Source organism: Cardiocondyla obscurior, linkage group LG01 (genome assembly GCF_019399895.1).
Source record: "Cardiocondyla obscurior isolate alpha-2009 linkage group LG01, Cobs3.1, whole genome shotgun sequence".
Taxonomy (NCBI): domain Eukaryota; kingdom Metazoa; phylum Arthropoda; class Insecta; order Hymenoptera; family Formicidae; genus Cardiocondyla; species Cardiocondyla obscurior.
Window position 1 is genome coordinate 10,161,757 of NC_091864.1, and position 17,599 is coordinate 10,179,355.

General features: G+C 39.3%; 1 protein-coding gene across 5 annotated transcripts in view; it reads right to left on the bottom strand.

Moving 5' to 3' along the window:
* LOC139106239 (neurotrimin) overlaps positions 1 to 17,599 on the bottom strand; it is a 145,350-nt gene that overhangs the window by 61,569 nt on the left and 66,182 nt on the right. For 3 of the 5 annotated variants that reach the window (XM_070662848.1, XM_070662840.1, XM_070662823.1), the window contains exon 1: positions 3,413 to 3,933. The exons of the other annotated variants lie outside the window; for them this stretch is intronic. In XM_070662848.1, the coding sequence (XP_070518949.1) occupies positions 3,413 to 3,491 (79 nt within the window). In that variant the 5' untranslated portion in view covers positions 3,492 to 3,933. Of the gene's footprint in view, positions 1 to 3,412; positions 3,934 to 17,599 lie in introns of those variants that run through there. 5 annotated transcript variants of the gene reach the window in all.

A 17,599-nucleotide genomic window follows, 5' to 3' on the forward strand; every position in this document is an offset into this window, starting at 1 on the left:
TCTTTCAATCTGCTTATTTTAATAAGTGCGATAAAGTGTACGAGGTAATCCTTCGAACTTTGCATCGTTAGCGGCGTATTGAAAACATGCATTTTATCACGAACATCGGTGCACTTCGAGCTTGTTGGGAACTGCGGTAATGCTCACTGATGCAACTTTCCCCTCGAGTATTTGCCCTCTGCACCGCGCTTAATGCACAAATATATATCGTTTTCTACTGTTCTTTTATCTCGTTTGAAAACGGTAGTTCGAGGAGGTACGGGGGCATGTATAGGTACGTAACCGGAAAGGTAATCGCTCGAACGTATCCTCCCAGTTCGGTCGAAGGTACACAGGGACGTTCTCAAGTTTTATTATCCCTGTTTTTGTCAACCCCCGTAGGGGGTGACCGTTTCTTTCTCTTAGCAGTGATATTTCACTATGGCTGAGAGAAAAAAAAAAAAAAAGAGAGTTCGCCTCTTAAGCGTTTGAACCCATTCGGGCGGGCTTGGTCGAGAAATAAGGAAAGGGGCAAAAGGGGATAGTTACCCGCACTGCAGAATTGCCATTTTCCGGCCTCTCCCTCTCTATTTTACTCCCCTAATCCCTGCGCCATAAATTAGCCGGGACGGAAGTTCGATACGTTAGTCGCATTTGTCCACGGTATATCCGAAATAAAGAGGACCTCGTGAAATCATGAGTGCGCACGAGAGACGGGAATTGTACCCGTGCTGCAGCATTTACGGTCCTATCTCACAGTTAACGAAGGCCGACCGTACGTCTGTCTCGACTACTTAAGGTATCGATACCTGCACGTCTCTAATGAACAAAAATAGCAACAAATATTTGCACCGATCTGCTCTCGCGTTATGTACAATTTGTTCTATAAACTAAAATGCAACTGGTTGCTCGTTTACTTTGTATCGATATTTTGTTCACATGTTCAAATGTAATATTTCTTCACTAAACATTCTGTTGTGCGTGATCGATACGTTACACAAATGGCAAATATTTTGTTATCTCAGAAAGTGTTCAATATTGCCAGATTGTTAATCAAATTTAATTTAAAGTCTAAAATTTTATAATAAATTTTTTAAGAGATATTTATTAATTATTAATTTTAATTATGCAGGAAGTTAAAAATTTGAAAGAATTAATTTAAATAATGCTAGTTCACTTTTACGTGAATTTGTTACCTCGCGACAGGTCTTATAATAATTCGTTGAATAATGTCTCATAGATTTCTCACCTAATTTTCGCCTTTGAATGGCGCCTTGTAGCGTTGTATATTAATCACCGCTCTGCACCATATAACATGCATACAATGGCATACAGTGAACAATGGCGCGCATCGATTCGAATGAGTCAATCATGGCCAATCTAATTTGAGTATGCGTAAGATCGACGCACATGGAATGTGATTCATGGTCTGCGCCACGTTATTGACGGTAATTTCAACGATATTAGCGATAATTTTAATAAGAAGTCTCGAGAGAGCATTTTTAATATTCAAAAAACTTGTTGAAATAATTATGTCTTTACGATCTTAATTATCTCGGCATTGTTTGACAACTTTTTTTTTTTATTCAGCATATATATTATAAGAGAACATTGCGTTGCGGTGAAACAACATGTATAGAGAAATGTGAAATACAGTGATCCTCTGACTGAAGTGTAAATAGGAACGCCGTAAAACTAATCCGAGGATTTGTCTCGGATAGCGCTTTGTTATCCTTAAATTAAATGAGTGTCGTGCCGTTGCCAAGGCTTTTTTGGCAGTCAATGTGGGAAGGCTTTCGGTAGCTGGGTTGAGCTCACCGAGAAAAGGGAGCGAAGTGAGCGAAGAGAAAAAAGGCGATGAGGAAGGTAGAAAAGCTTCACTCGCACTCGTCGTCTCGTCCGTTCGTTATTGTCGGCGGGTAAGGATCGTGCCAGGGATTGGGAAAAAAAATTCTCCGCTGGGAAAGCTTTCTCGCCTTCATGAAAACTCTGGGGTTTTATAGATAGGGATAAATAATGTATCAGGATATTGAGGGATAATCGCGCCGCGGCAAAAAGAATCGAGGGCTCGGGCCGATCGGTGGGTAAGGTATCCACCACACCCCAGTGTGTACATCGTCTATAATCGTGAGTTTCGTTGAAAACGCGATGGTAGATAAAAAAAAAAAGAAAGAAAAGTTTTTGCGTGTTCTTCACGCTGGCGCCGGAGTCTATCCGGAGAATTTTATCTCGATTCCGAAAGCTCGAGTAAAAATAGTCCGTGAAGCATGAAAGAGAAATTAAATTTCTCATGATAACGTTATCGCAAACGTGTGCGATACTTTGCGCATTTTCAACCGTATAAAATCGATATTCTTGATAAGGTGCAATCTGGGATGAAGTTTAACTTGATAAACAATCTAATTCGTGGCAACTTGCAAATCTAACTTAAAGTATAACAACTGCAGTACTTAAAAAGAAAAAAAAAAGAGAATTTTTAATACGGTCTCGGTCTTTATTAGATCAGAAAACAAAGTTATTAAATGTAAAACATTTTTGCAAGCCTTTCACAAATTTAATTTGAATGTACCTGTAGTTTTTAAAGTTGAAAAACTTGTAAAGTACGAGCCGTTATTTTTTCTTGGCAGAAATAGTGATTGTATAAATAAAATGAAAATGTCGTGTACCTATCGTGTACAGTTTATCGTGCATGACGCGTCGTTACTTCGCTTGCATCGCGGCGTGTTACGGCATGTCATTAAATTAATGCTGAAATCCTGTAGCACGCAAACTGCCAAAAGTTACCGGCCAACTCGAATTCCGGAATTATACAATCCCGGCATCACAAAGCGAGATATCAACCCGTTTTCCAATCAATATTTAATGATACTAAAAGGATTATATTAGAAAATCCATGAAATATAGTTAATAACTAAATACTTAAAATGTAACAAATTTAATATTTAATTTTTAATATTTTCATTAATAATTACTGCTTAAAGCAGTGTAATTTAATGAATTCCGAATGAATAAATTTGTACGTACAAAAGCTTATCAATTTACATAGCGAGCTAGTTTCTAATGATCCACCCACCGCTTTTATTAGCTTCTTACATCGCCTTTTGCACACATACGCGTTCATAACTTTGGTAATAAACTTATACCACCTACGTACAGAGCAATGCATAATAAGAGCACTCGGAGAGTTGGAAATATGAAAAGACGTATGTTACTGCAAACATCGCAATGTATCATGCGGCAATTTTACGGTGTAACTAACGTTAACTTTGCAAAGTAGCTGAAACAAACTTCGCGAAATTGGTTCACAACGCTGGATAAACCTCGAATGGATCACGTATAGCCTTATTCGCGCACCGAACGCGGCCCCCTTTAAACGTAAGCGGACAGCAATTATTTGCAATATTAGCATACGTAGAACTTTATCGTCACTGACCTTCCACGAGGGATGGACGAGCGAGGAACACCTGCGCGACGACGTAAATCGCTGACACAATAATGCGGATCAGCGACATCCATCTAGAACTTGGCGTAACGCCGCGATAGGAAAGGACGATTCGCGCCGGAATCTCGGTGCGGACTGACACACGAGGGGTTTACGCGGCTCGGTGGCGGGTGGAGTAAAAGAGAGGGTAAGAAAGAGCGGCAGGGAGGGATAGTGAAAGAGCGAGGGAAAGTGGAGGCGCGAGAGAGAGACAGGGTGATGAGGGGGAGAGCGTGATCCTTTCTGGTCTGCCGTGAGCTTTAGGGTTGGTGGTTCGCATGCGCCCGTCGGGGTTCACGTGCCCTCCGCCATCACAAACCGTAAGACCCGCCTTCCTCGTACCGAAGACACGTTCTTAGGATAGCGAGAAACACACGTAGATACCAACGTCTGTCGCATGGTATCCGGCCAGCGGAGTCCCTTTAGGATAGATAAATGATCGAATGTCCCACGTTAAACAAGTAAACGCCGGATTATGTTTCTGTTTATGCAATCTGGGTTGCTTTTTCGAAACTCCGGAATTTATTATAACGCTTAAAACAACCACACTCTCAACTTCCCATCGATCCGATGCGGTGTTTAATGAGCATGTATAGATATTATCACGTTTATCGCACGGAAGTCATTTTAGCAACAGCAGACGTTGCCCTGCATTTAGACATCACAATACATCGTCGTTTACGTAACGTCGGGTGTAATTTTGTAAATAATTTTACTTATGAGGTTATATTTGCATTTAAAATACGGCAATAATATTCATATAAAAATATTCGGGCGTTATAAATTTTTTAATATTATAATATAATATGAATTATATATACAATTAATTATATTTTAGTATAAATTATATTTCGGAATTTTAATTGTTTGAAATTTTTATTTAATTAATTAAATTTATACAGAACACGTATTTCATTTTCCGTTGCGTTACTTAAAAAAAAAAAAATTTAATACTGAGACAAAATCGGAAAATTTTTTTTTGTTATCATAAGTTGTGGAACTTGCCGTATGGTCAACCATGACTTTCGTCTGCGATAAACGAGATTTCTCTCGGTGAACTTGTACAGAGTGAAATTACGTGTTCAATCGAAACGTTGCTTTTCAATCTGTGGCAAGTGAAAATAGCCTGAAATCGATCGTCGGACCGACGGTGAAAAAGATTATCCACTTTTCCGTGTCAGATGATAAGATTTCGTGACCTGTGATTCACCGCATCAGGGCAACCTACACGTGCGGGGACTACTTTAACAGACTGTCGATCAATCAGTAGATATCCTCGTTTATCAACTCCTTTAGACGAAGGCTAGACCTTAACGAGGTCGGATGTTCTACGTAAAGCTCCTATTTCGATTGCACATACTGTTTTCAGTTTAACGAAGTCGGACGTTGCGAAGCCTTTTTCCTTCGAGCGCGAATTCACGTTTTTCCGCACCGGCGGTCGCGTCACGAGAACTGTCAAATCAAAAATTACGAAATAACGAGCGATATGCGCAAACGTTGAAATTGGGTTTGAGTCACGAGCCGAGAAATCGTTAGCGCGATGTACTGGAAACTAGGATGGAAGTCGCCATCAAAAAGGTTGCTAAAGGAGTTTAAGCGTTTCACGTCTTTCGGTGGCATGCGAACGAGTAGTGCAAGTCATAAACCCAACCCACGGCTCTCAGGCCGGTATTCGTAACAGGCATTACAGTACCTGTATCGCACCATCCCCGAGGATGACTCTGAGTGCAAGTGTACCGAAACTTTTGCGGGTGTTCTCGTAAACCGGTAAGAGATGACTTCAAGGTGACGGCAGGAAGCGAAACGTGTTTCTAACTCTCTTCCCCTCTCTTTTTTTGTTGCACTTCCTTTTCCGTTCTACCCCTTTGCTTCTTTCTGCCCTTATTCTACCCCTTTTCACTCGCGGCCGAGGTAAAGCCGAAAACATTTCTACTACACTTGCCCCGTCGCACATATTCCGGCGCCGTTGTAGCTTCTGTAGATCTTTTGATTCAAGTTTTACAATAGAGACTATTAGAATTTACGAGCTTCAAACTGAGACCACTTTTACCATGTCGTTTCACCATTTCCAATCAACGGTATATTCGCCTTGTCTTTAAAACGAATTACCGATGCATCTCTAAATAGCTCGAAATTATCGAATATTCAATTTGAATTCGGATCGCGCAGATCTGGACATTACATGAACAATTTACATTACGCAACACCAGGCTTTGTTTCGATTTGGATTCATTTTAATTCAATCAGTATACTACTTTTTTGAAGTGGCGCACAATTTAAAATTACCGCGAACTTTGCGCGCCAATTTAGCTCGGTCGGAGCGGCCATGCTGAACGGAGAACCAATCAGACGGTCGGGCGCGCAGGTCTCGATCGCAACGTTCACGGTGCTTCACAGTTCGAGGAGCGTACTTGCAACAAACGTGCGTGTTTTCTTTGTCGGATTTCGCGGCGATTTGCTTAGTCTAATAAGTTCGTTATCGATCACCGCGTGTGTTCATCGAAAGCCATCGTCTTCGGGGTCTCTGTGCGAGTCAACCGGATTTCAGGGAAGCTGGATTGTCTCCAGCAATCCTCCGACAAGCTCGCGACAAGAGAGATGTATCGCAGGATGGTCTAAACGGCGATGTGTGAGGTAAGAAAGACGAGCACTGTTCTTACAATATTTAATAGAAATTAAAACGATACTCCGCGTTGTCATATGCGAAGTAAAAGAGGCTTTGTCTTTAAGAAAGAATTGAAGCGAGTTCGATCGAAACGGAGATAATTAAAATCAATTCCTATAAGTTGCCACTTAATTAGTCACGCGTTTGACGCGAAGAAAGGATTGCCAAACGTCTTTGGCTCACACTTTCGCTTTCAACTCTCCTCAGTTTCAGTTCAAAACGCGCATTCTGCGGACTCGTAAATTAGACCTAATTGCTGGCGGGTCAATAATCTTCAAAAAAAAAAAATTATCGTTCAAATTGTGTTACAATTAAAGCTTTTTATTGCAAAAATGTTACTCAGTTATTTAGCGAAGTAGATAAAACGCCGCATAATTACCCTTTATTATCAAATATTCAAACGTATCATTTTCAGCTAATCAAAAATATTTATATATTTGCACAATCATTTCCATTGTGTGTATTATTAATATGTAAATATATGCGTATAGATTAATAGATTGATTCACGATATATGGTTTAAATTGTGAAAAGAATGTAATAACAAATAGAATGCAATATATGTTTAATTATTTAAATAGATAAATATTGAAAATGCGAGTACATGCGAAAATGTAATAAGCATTGATTATTATCTGATTCTGTTTAGAATCATTTATATGCTCTTATATATAAACGGTTTGCAATATTTAGTATTGAGTTAATATTGATGCAATAATGCAAATAGCCGAATCTAAGTATCACACAAATGTTAGAAATTTAATTTTACAAAATATTTATTTACGTAAAATTTGGAATGCCCGATTTACCGATGTGTAATGAAGATATTGCATTTTAATGCAATAGCTCCAAAATTGAATTAAATCATTACAATCTATTATATCGTGTATCGATCGTTCGGTACTTAGGGATTACTGTTTGTGTCTAAAAAATTAATATTACTAAAACGCGAAAATAATCGTAATATTATTGCCGCACGTTAATATATCACTCATTCATATCAATCACTATCTCTAAAAGAAAAAGCTAATAATACATTAAAGATGCAAAAAAAACAATAATATTAATGCATTTATTTAAACGTTACAAAATATTGTATTATCTAACTAATACTATTTTTTTCCGTACGTTGAAATAAACTAAAATATGAAAGCTTAATACCTTTAATTCGATATGTTATTCTGTAAACCACATTTTTATAAGTAAAAAGAAAAAGTTTAAAAAAATTGTGAATATAAATGAACGATATAAAAAAAGAAAAAAGCAAACATGATACCGAGAGATTTCTCTATTAAATTCAGTTTGCATCTGTAAATACGACATATATGTAGAATGTATCAACGTGATATATTGCAATATACTCAAGCTCTTTCCGTTCGCAATTAAAATTCGCAAATCGTTGCGGAATAATGTTTATCGTGGTAATATTTATAAAATCGCATTTAGTCGCGAAAATCGCTGGCGCGTATAATTTTGAGCTCGCGAGTTCGTCCGGCGGAAAAGAAAAAAAAATGCTACAATCGTTTGTTTTTAAATTCGCATCTGCGATAAAATTAAATTGCGCGAGGATCGGGCGGGACGTCGCGGAGGTCGTCCTAGACGTCGAAGCGGCTCCGGAAAATGCCCATTCCCAATGAAGGACTGGATGCTCATTTCCTGCCGTCGGCGGGCCGCAAACGCGAAACGAGTAATTCGATTTTCTGCGAAAGCGCTAAGAGGCGTCCAAAAGCTTCGACTGCGCTCACTCTGCAGTAGGTTGCCGAGTCGAGAAAAGAATCGCGTTGCCTCTTTATTCGCTTCGCTCTAAGTACCGAGCTTTTATGCGCTTTAACGCGAGCGTACCAATGCAGGGCAAAGAAACACGAGAGTAAACGCGTGAACTTGAAAACTCTTTCAACAACGGACTCATTCTTTAATCTCGTATACGTATGCGCTGGCATTCGCGAGCTTTATTGTGCATCGTCGCGTTAAGAAACTGCGCGGCTCAATTATCAAATGTTAACTATGTGCATATACAATTCACATTGGAATCATTTTACGTATGCTTTAAATCTATATTTGCGCTTTCTCTATCCAGATTTTATTTTTAAACGTTTTTTTTTTTTTTTTTTTTATTTGCTCTCAATCAATCATTTTACGGTATTTAATCATTAAATGTCAAGCTGTCGAACCAATAGAATCTGCCCAAATTTACTCGACCGAATCACATGATTGGCAACCAATTAGAACGGTGAATGAATAACAATACTTGTGTGATATCTAGCTTTCATAAATCGGACTTTTTTTACGGACACGAGGTTATTTTATATATATCTCAAAAAATAATTTATTTCCGGTCGAAAATTGCTAATTAGAGCCTAGGATGTAGAGATACGAAACAGAAAAGCGTTAGAAAGATCTTAGGATTTATCAGGTTAATTTGGCATCTGCGTACGGGAGCGTATTAACTTTTCGCGACCATTTAAATCGTACGTTTTAATCCCAAATCTTTCTGCAATTGCATATATACGATCTGCAAATACGAGGGAATTTTTCCTGCACGTTTATGTCAAGAACGGCGCGGTGTTCGCGAAAGAACTCTATAGTTAACGCGGCAATCATGTACCTTCGTTTTTCGATCCACGTGTAACGGTGCAATGCGAAGGAGCAGGCAAGCACAAACGAGAAAACTTAGAAACTTCGTTAATAACCAGACTGTTGTTTAGCCCTTCGCACGCATTCTCGCCCACTCGCGCGAACCGCAGGCAAACACCCCGGATCCAAGCACCAGACGATCTTACTAGACCTTAACGGCCGTCACGGGCGCATTACAACAGAGCGATAATATTATGCCGGTAATATAATGCACGCCCCATGGGGGGACCTCCGTTATATTCTGACAATATCGACGCGCGTTCTATTGCATGAGGCGCAATAGTTCCGAATGCATCGTAAAATCTGCCTCGTAAGAAGATATCGATTCTGAATCGCGGAGACGGCGGTGAAAAGATTCTTCGTAAAATGACGAAATCGAGGGCAATATAAAAGATAGACGATTTGCACAGTTGTGTGTGCACGCGCGTGTATGTGTATCTCACTCGTGAGAAGAACATGGAAAACTGTGCGTTCAATTTGCGTGCGGTTACCGCAGTATGTACTCGCTATTATTTTCATATGAAAAACGAACTCATTTTCGCAACGTTTCTCTTCACGTTGGGCGGAATAATTCTTCTTTTTTTTTATTTTTTTTTTTTAAATACTTTATTGTAGAAATAATTAATAAAGCAGGGCCTCTGAGTAAAAGTAATAATCTAGAGAAATAATTGAATATAAATAAGAGTAAATACATTTTTAATAATTGATTACATTGCAAAATAATATTTTTTGTCAATAAATTATTAATTATACACAAATGCATACAACATTCTCAAAATGATTAATGTTATTAATCACTTTACGTTCCCAATGCAAGTTTACAAATGCGTAATATTTGTATTGTACCAATATTCCAATGAGTTAATTATCTAGTTAATATGTAAATTAGTAAATTGTTTACGTTTCTCGTATAAATAATTACTTGTATAAATACTGAATAAAAATAAATATAAAATATGATTGCGTGACTGTAACAATGCTATGCAGATATTACAAAAAAAAAAAAGAAAAAAAAAAAACGCCGCACGTTTACAAACCGAAAAACTGATCTTCGATTTAGTTAACAGGTCATTTAATATAAGTTGAAAGACTGTAACGTCGATTAAATTCGCGTTTAAGTACGCAGTAATATTTTGAAGGGTGGATTACATAAAAACATTACTTCTGCCAAACTCATGCAAAGTCAATTTGTATGTAGGAATAAAATCGATTGCGTGTATGTTGCTACTGGCGAATCGGTTTAAATACACAGTTAAATTAATAAATATGCTTATATACACATTCTTTCGGTGCACGGACACACGTATTGTTTAATTGGGAAAATCCGTGGCGGATGTATTCGAATTTCAATGACACCCACTTAACCAGATTTGTATGCGGTTGCATAATAATTTATTCTCGATCCGGCGCGATGCCCGGCCGTATTTATTTATACATCCGCTGTAATATTCACGTATCTAATAATTAGACTTCGGGCTGACTGGAAGAGCCACGTCAATCGGACGAACGTGACAGTCCCGCATTGAGCCCTTCAATTAATTCCCGCCGGGTGGGAACGTACCTGAATCCTACAACGTGTGCGTGCACCTTTGATAAACGAGTCGCATAAGGACGACTAATTAGGCAAGCACAGCGTGAGGCTGCTAGCGTATAGGTTTGAGGCAGCAATGTGTAAGCGTGCACGTTCATAACCGAGCGTGTTCGTGCACGAGGCCGTATGTTGTACGTTCGGTTGTTTTAGAGGTCGAAGGGACTACGAGACGGAAAGCATTGGGACGTCATTGTCTAACCACAACCCGAGCCACCGTACCATTATTCAGGCACAAGGCTTTGACGTTTGTCCGAGATAAATTGGCTTGTGCTATAAGCATTGAATAAACAGCAGCACGCAAGCACCTCCCCAATAATATAGAGGTGTTCCCGCGGTTAGAAAAGACGAAACGCGGACGACATACGGCGATATATTTTCGTGTAAAATATGCTATTTTCTTCATCCCGTGGTACTCGCTGAATTTTACACCCGTGCACCGTGCAGCAGTTAAGCACGGCTAGATACTTTAGACACTGACACGTCCTATCAGTACCTTCTGCTCGACTTGTGCGGCTTTGCTGTGCAGCAGTTTTTATCCACGTCCCGTCGGAATTTCGCTGAGTCGTTATAAATATCGATATTGATGACATTATCATTATTTTTAATGACACAGATTTATAATACGAAATACATTGCGTAATTCGATACCAATACCGTACAAAAATCGAGATAACTATTCAGTTGATAATAAATCATTCTAATTCTCGGACCGCGCGAAGACTCTTTCATGCGTGTCGTTGCGGAAATATAATACAATATATTCAGATACGTATTTCAGAAAACAGATTATTTCCCTCGCGCGTATATTTCACGTGCATCAAATGCATTTTCGCTTCAACCGCAAAACGTTAGTAATTTTAATACACGCGAGTTACAAGTGTGCGGCAGTACGAAGGCGAAATTGCGGGCCGGAGAGAGCCGTTGTTTTTCCTCGCGCACATCCCGTAATGCGATATGACGGAAAATTGCATACGTTTTAAAGTTTGCTCGACAAACTGCAACACCAGGCGTGCTCACGGTCGCGGCCATCACATATTCATAAACGCCCCGCATATAGCGAGAGCGGTATGTGCGGTCACTTGCTTGTACGCAATTGCGGCGACTCTGTCATCGTGGGCGAGCACATTATCATCCTTCTTGCGAATTCCTATACTACGTTTCTTGCTATTAAGCGCGATGCAGTTTTACCGAGATATAAACATCGCTATTACAACGTAGATTTTACGCGGTCTAATGCAAATCACTTTCCGCGGCCAATTATGTTAAACGTGAACTATTTGCCGGGAGCCGTCCGCATTTGTGCGATAAGCCCGCGAAAGTTCTTAAGGTTATTTCAACGAGAGCACGAATCCCTTCCTGAAAAAAAAGGAAAAAGAAAAAAAAAACTTGAGATTACCGTGATTTCCCGGGGCGAGGGTGAATGCCTCGGAATGCGAAGACTGACTGGGTGTGGCTAGGTTCATTTTCCTTTTATTCAGTCCGCCGTCGGTGTAGGGCAAGAATCTCGAACATGAAAGCGTCTCGTAGCTTCGTGTGAAATAATCCGAAACAATGCTGTTTGAAACAACGGCGGTGCCGTAACGATACCCGATGTCTGTATTTTCGTTGAATAACGCGACAGCATCTTTTTTAACATGCCATAAATTGTATTATAAGTCAACAAACGCGGAACAAGTATATTTCCAAAAGAACTTAATGAAACTACAGTATTCTACAGCTGGCGTATCGTTCTGAATTTATCCAGCTGTAAACTAAAATTTTACTACGAAGTTCATTTAAAATTAACCAAAGATTTTATAACTTATTTGAAGAGTTTGCAGAGTTAAATTTTTTTTTTTAATTGGACATTTTATTTTTATTACTGTAACTTTTATCTATTCTTCACGAATCGCCAATTCAATTCTTATCTCACGGCCAAGGTCACGCTTACTTGTAAATCAATGCGCGTACGTAATGCTTATCTTGGTTTAAACTTGGTAACGAGCCATAAGGTAACCTAAGGGTGCTTCTCCGAGTACTCTGAATAGTTAAGGGCTGATTTCAGGGACGATGTTGCCAAGTTAACATAACTACTCACTCGTAATTGACGTAATTTCTATGCGATGACAAAGGCCTTGCTTATAACATAGAGTGCATCTTAAATTAAAACTGCCACCCTACTTCCTTTCGTCCCTTTCATTTTAAGCGCAAGATGAAATTCGATGCTTTAGATAGTTTAGATTATCCCATTAAGACATAAAGATAATATAAAGATGCTACGCATATATTCATTAAAAATTAATTTTTTGATTGTTTTTAAAATAAAAATCACAGCTGGAGGACACAAGCGCGTTAATTGAATATCATCAATGTCGAGTGGAATGTTTGTACTTGGGTACATGCATTCTTACGTTCGAAGGAATATATAAAATCCTGGTACCGAGGGTGGCAGTTCGTCCGGACCATCGAACAGAGTTATCGAAGCGATAGGAAAGCTATCCGAAGCTCTGTCCCTCCGTAATCCCGACTGCTCGAGCTATTATCCCGGAAAAGCCAGTCGAACATCCGATTAGGAAAACCGAACATACGTTATTTCCTTCGCACAGGAAACGTCCGCCGGCTCGCTCGTAGCAAAATGACATTTTATCGTTATTACGTTTATGATTTGAAACCGGTGCTCATCGATCCTCTTATAAGCGAATTTGTTGCCGCGGTCTTTATCAATCTCAGAATTCTGTCATTGAATCCAGCCAAACCATGAAGAGCGATTGAATTTTTCTCTCAAAACGCAGGTAGTAAATTATGCCGTATAAAAGCAAATATTTATTTTACAATTTATTACGTATCCATTTAATGTAACATATTTTTAATTTATTTCCGTGCGTCTTTATAAAACTGTACGAATTGTAAATTATATGTATAAGCTCAGTAGAAATTCCCGTGTGATTAAGCGGCGATATCAATTCGTTAAAAAAAATGTGTGCCAAAAAATTGATAATTGCGCGCAATAATAAGCACAAGCGATGGTTGAAGTTAACACGATAACTGCATTACAAGGCGTCTGAAATCGCGTTAGACTTCGGAACGCGAGCATTCCTGTGCATCCTTTGTCAGAGATTCCTGCTGCTTCTGCGCGTAAAGGTAAAAGTCTCGTAAAAGCTTCGTGACGACTTAAGCGGCAGCGAAATAAATGCAAAGGAGCGAAAATCCTGCATTGACAATGGAATTTTTCAGCGTTTTATTTCTCAGGTGCTCGCTGCTTGTAATTGATAAATGGCATCTCGAAAAAAGCGAATAAACGCGACGGTTACAGAATACGTCGCGAACGAAGAAGGCTGAGATACCGCTAGAAGTAGGATGGCAGGTATAGGGGATGTTGGGGGCGGGAGGGTGGAAAGCGGATAGAAGAGAACAGAGAACTGCAGTTTCACCGCATACCGGAAGACGAAGGCACGGCCGGTCTTGAAGCGTTTCATGGCAAACCAAATATTCGCGGTATGCACCGGCGTTACACACCGGAATTTCTAGCATGAAGTCGTTATACTGCAAGACCACTTATAATTAATTGCTCTAGTTTATAATCGCCTTGCGGCCATTGTGACGCGACCGCCCGAATAACGCGGATACTTGTACTGCGTATATCCGGATACGCTTTTATTTTATCTCGCGAGAGGCTCGCATAATTCGCGAGGTGGCCCGCGCAAATTAATAACACTCCGCGCTTATCACTGCCCGAGCACGGGCCAAATCGTCCCCTCATCGGCGTGCATCTGCGGAAGACAAGCCGGTCCCGATAAATTAGATAATACGTCACGCGTGTTTCCGCTTACTTGCCGCGCCTGCAATTAATGAAGCAATAACAAGCAAATGGCAAATAGCGCGTTTATTTCGCGACAATTGACTGGCACGTGACAGAGTGCAATAATTCGCGGAGACTTCATTAATGCTTATACGCTTTGGTGAGTACATTTTGGTTTCCATGTCAATTACAACGCATAGAGCATTCGATGCTAATTTCACGTGTCTCCACAGCAGATTTAATCAGAAATTTCCCGCGACGTCATGCATGCGATAATCAAAATTTATTGGTGACAGTTTTAAATTTAAACTGTTATTAAGTTTTGCGTGAATAACCAATCGCTTCATTAAGCTGTAATGCGAAATCTATAACGCGATGAATAATTAAGTTTACGGTTCATGGTCTATTTCCACTTATCTTAAAGTATCAAGACTCCGACATTGGTCAAATAAATTTTTCAATTGCCGATACGAAAAATCTCGATTTAACTGTCATACTTCGACTGCCAAAATAGCACGGAGCGATTAATACTGTTTGTCAATCGTTAACGCAAATTTATCACACTGCTTATTGTAATTATTCTAAAATATAAACAATAAAATATGATTATACGTGTGCTTATTTGCGCAAAAATTTTTTAACTCATGTTTATGCATCTGCAACGTGGGTCTTCAAAGATGAAATTTAAGCTCTCTGTGAATTTAAACGCGAACCGTGTCTCTGTATGCCTTCCGCCGATTAGATGCGACCGCGGTTGTTTGAGTTTACAGATTGCGCCTGCGGTATGTTAAAGCTACCTTGGCAAATTACTATCATTCGTAGGTACATGCGTTTCAACGAGATTTGATTAATCTGTATATTAAAAAAAAATATATATATATTTAAGACATTTAATAATTATTTTCCTACCAGCAAATGGATAAATTAATATATAAAAATTCCGACATATATTTTGAGAAATAATTGCTGCTTTTATAAAATACTACAGGGTGCACGTCATTTCCTCGTTTATTACTTTTACGCTAAGAAAACCCTTTTTTATACTTAATAATAATTTTCAGCAATATACTTTACACGGTACATTAACTTCTCGTTCCTTCGAATGCATTTAAACATACATACAGACATTACGTATATTAATTTCTTTCAATTTATTAAGAAAATTACAAAATAATTGAATTAATCGTTTGAATACCGCGATGTCCATTAGCTATAGACCCGCGATACGTGGAACATAACGTTTAATTAATACTTGATATGATATTTGACGTATAATTTATTTCATAACTTTTTAAATTTTACAGTTCGAGTAGCTGCAGGCGCGGGCAGGGCATGCGCGGTGGCGCTCCGTATTCAGCCGCCGTCTGGCCCCGGAGCCCTCTCCTTTCAGTCCCTGGCTGGAGGTCGACCGAGCAAATGTACGCAGCCGCGCTCCGTTCGGTTGGAAGTTTTACGCATATTCAACGAATGACGATGTAACCTCGACGCAAATAACCATCTCCCATCCATTCTCTGCATGCGGAGATCAATCAAAATCGCTTGTTTTTCCTTTAAAGTAAGTCCTATGCCTTTTTATTTGTTAGTCATATTCAGTTCTTTCGTCTCATTGCTCCAACCAAACTACACGACTGTTTAAGTTCGTTGACGAACTGCAACGATCGACGATTAATTTCTACCTGCTAACAGGGATTCTGCCAGCCGTGAATATTGTACAAACGCTGCGTAGTGAGACTAGCAAGCGAAGATGGCAGCATGTGCGGTGCGTTGATTGCCAACCATACAGTCGAATCGAGGCTGGTGTGTTTAACTCAACGTGTTCACATCGCTTACACGCACGATGAACGAGCTACAGCTGACGCCGTACGTGTGACCTATTAGTTCTACCACAATCTCGACGGCGCAGCGGGCGTACGAGACCACAGAACTAGAGCAGCGAACGGTGTAACTCGCCGGACGGTCACGTCGTCGACTCGTGCTTAAGGACAAACGCAGTTAGCATCGCGAGCGGTTTCGTACACGCGCCGTAAGTAAACAGCATTTTTACAGTATAGTTTATAATTGATTTGTGAATAACTATCTAAAACTTATGTCTTGTTTCAGATTTAGAGAAACCGGGATGTTCTTTCTCAGCGCCGCTACGTAGCGATCGTACCACAGCCAATTGTACGTGGAAAGAGGATTCGATACGACACAACCGACACCTCGAGAGGAAGAAGAGACCACGGAAAGCTACTAGGTATCGAGGAAACCAGTTCAATAAGCATCATTTTATTTTTATATTTATAATTGATAAAATAATTAAAGACGCATTTTAATTTCTTTCTTTTTATGATGAAAAGTGTTTGCTTCGTGCGGATTTATTTCAGCGAATAACATAGAGAATGTCGGGCGATTGTAATTTAATATTTACAGTTTTTAAATTTGTCGAGCGATTTAAATGGAATGTGTTTGTAATAGAGCTACATAAACATACCGGGCGGTCGAGCGGCCGAGCGCGCGTGGTCTTGAGTCGCGTTCCAGAGTTGCATGCGATAGTCTAGCGCGTAAACACACAGATAGCAGTAGAATATTAATGCTTGATTTTCTATCAATACCAAAACGTTTCTTCTGTTTCAGATGCAAACTAAAGGAGAAGGTGAAGTGTTCTCGTCGCCTTTTCGTTGCGGACGTTTCGGAAGTTCCGAATAAATGAACGGACGTAGAAACTTGTAATCGTAAGTGCCGTATACTAACGCTCGATTATAAATTCACGGTCGCGGTCGTGAGTGACCAGTGCGCGGGAGGAAGACCCAACTGAGAGGAGGAGGAGGCTCAGGATGAGCAACATGCTTCGGTGGAGCAACATTTTGGTAAAGATCACTTTTAATTCGCTTGAAACAACAGTTTTTTTTATATCTACCTAAATAACTGTCGTTTAAAAAAAAAATTAAGAAAGAAAATTTAATAATAAAGAAGGATTATTTATATTTGAGAAAAATTTAATTTATTAAAGATTCTATTAGATAATAAATAATTTAATTTTTCTGTCTAATTGAATAAATAGAACAAAAAGAATTTTATTTTTAATATTGGAAATTAATCAGAATGTCTCTACAATTAATATTTTATTTTTTATGTTACAGTATCACATTGAAGTTGTTGCTGCAACTCCACCGCTGCGCATCAAACTGGTAAGTCGACAGTAGCTCTTTATACTGCGTTATTATTTCAACGTCTAACAAATGAAACATCCGATAAATTTTTCGCATCTAAAGATTATTCCTTTGTCGTCCGATGCCACTTCGAGTCGCTCCTCTCAATTTCTCTTCGCTCTTTTATGGCAGTCACACAATACTCACTAAAATAGAGTTAATTACGATCACGTGCGCGGTAATCACACTAGAATACGGTACTTTGCGCGGCACTCTCGACGTTAATCGTATCCCGACGTGGACTTTATTACATTGTGACGAAAGAATTACGCGAGAAAAC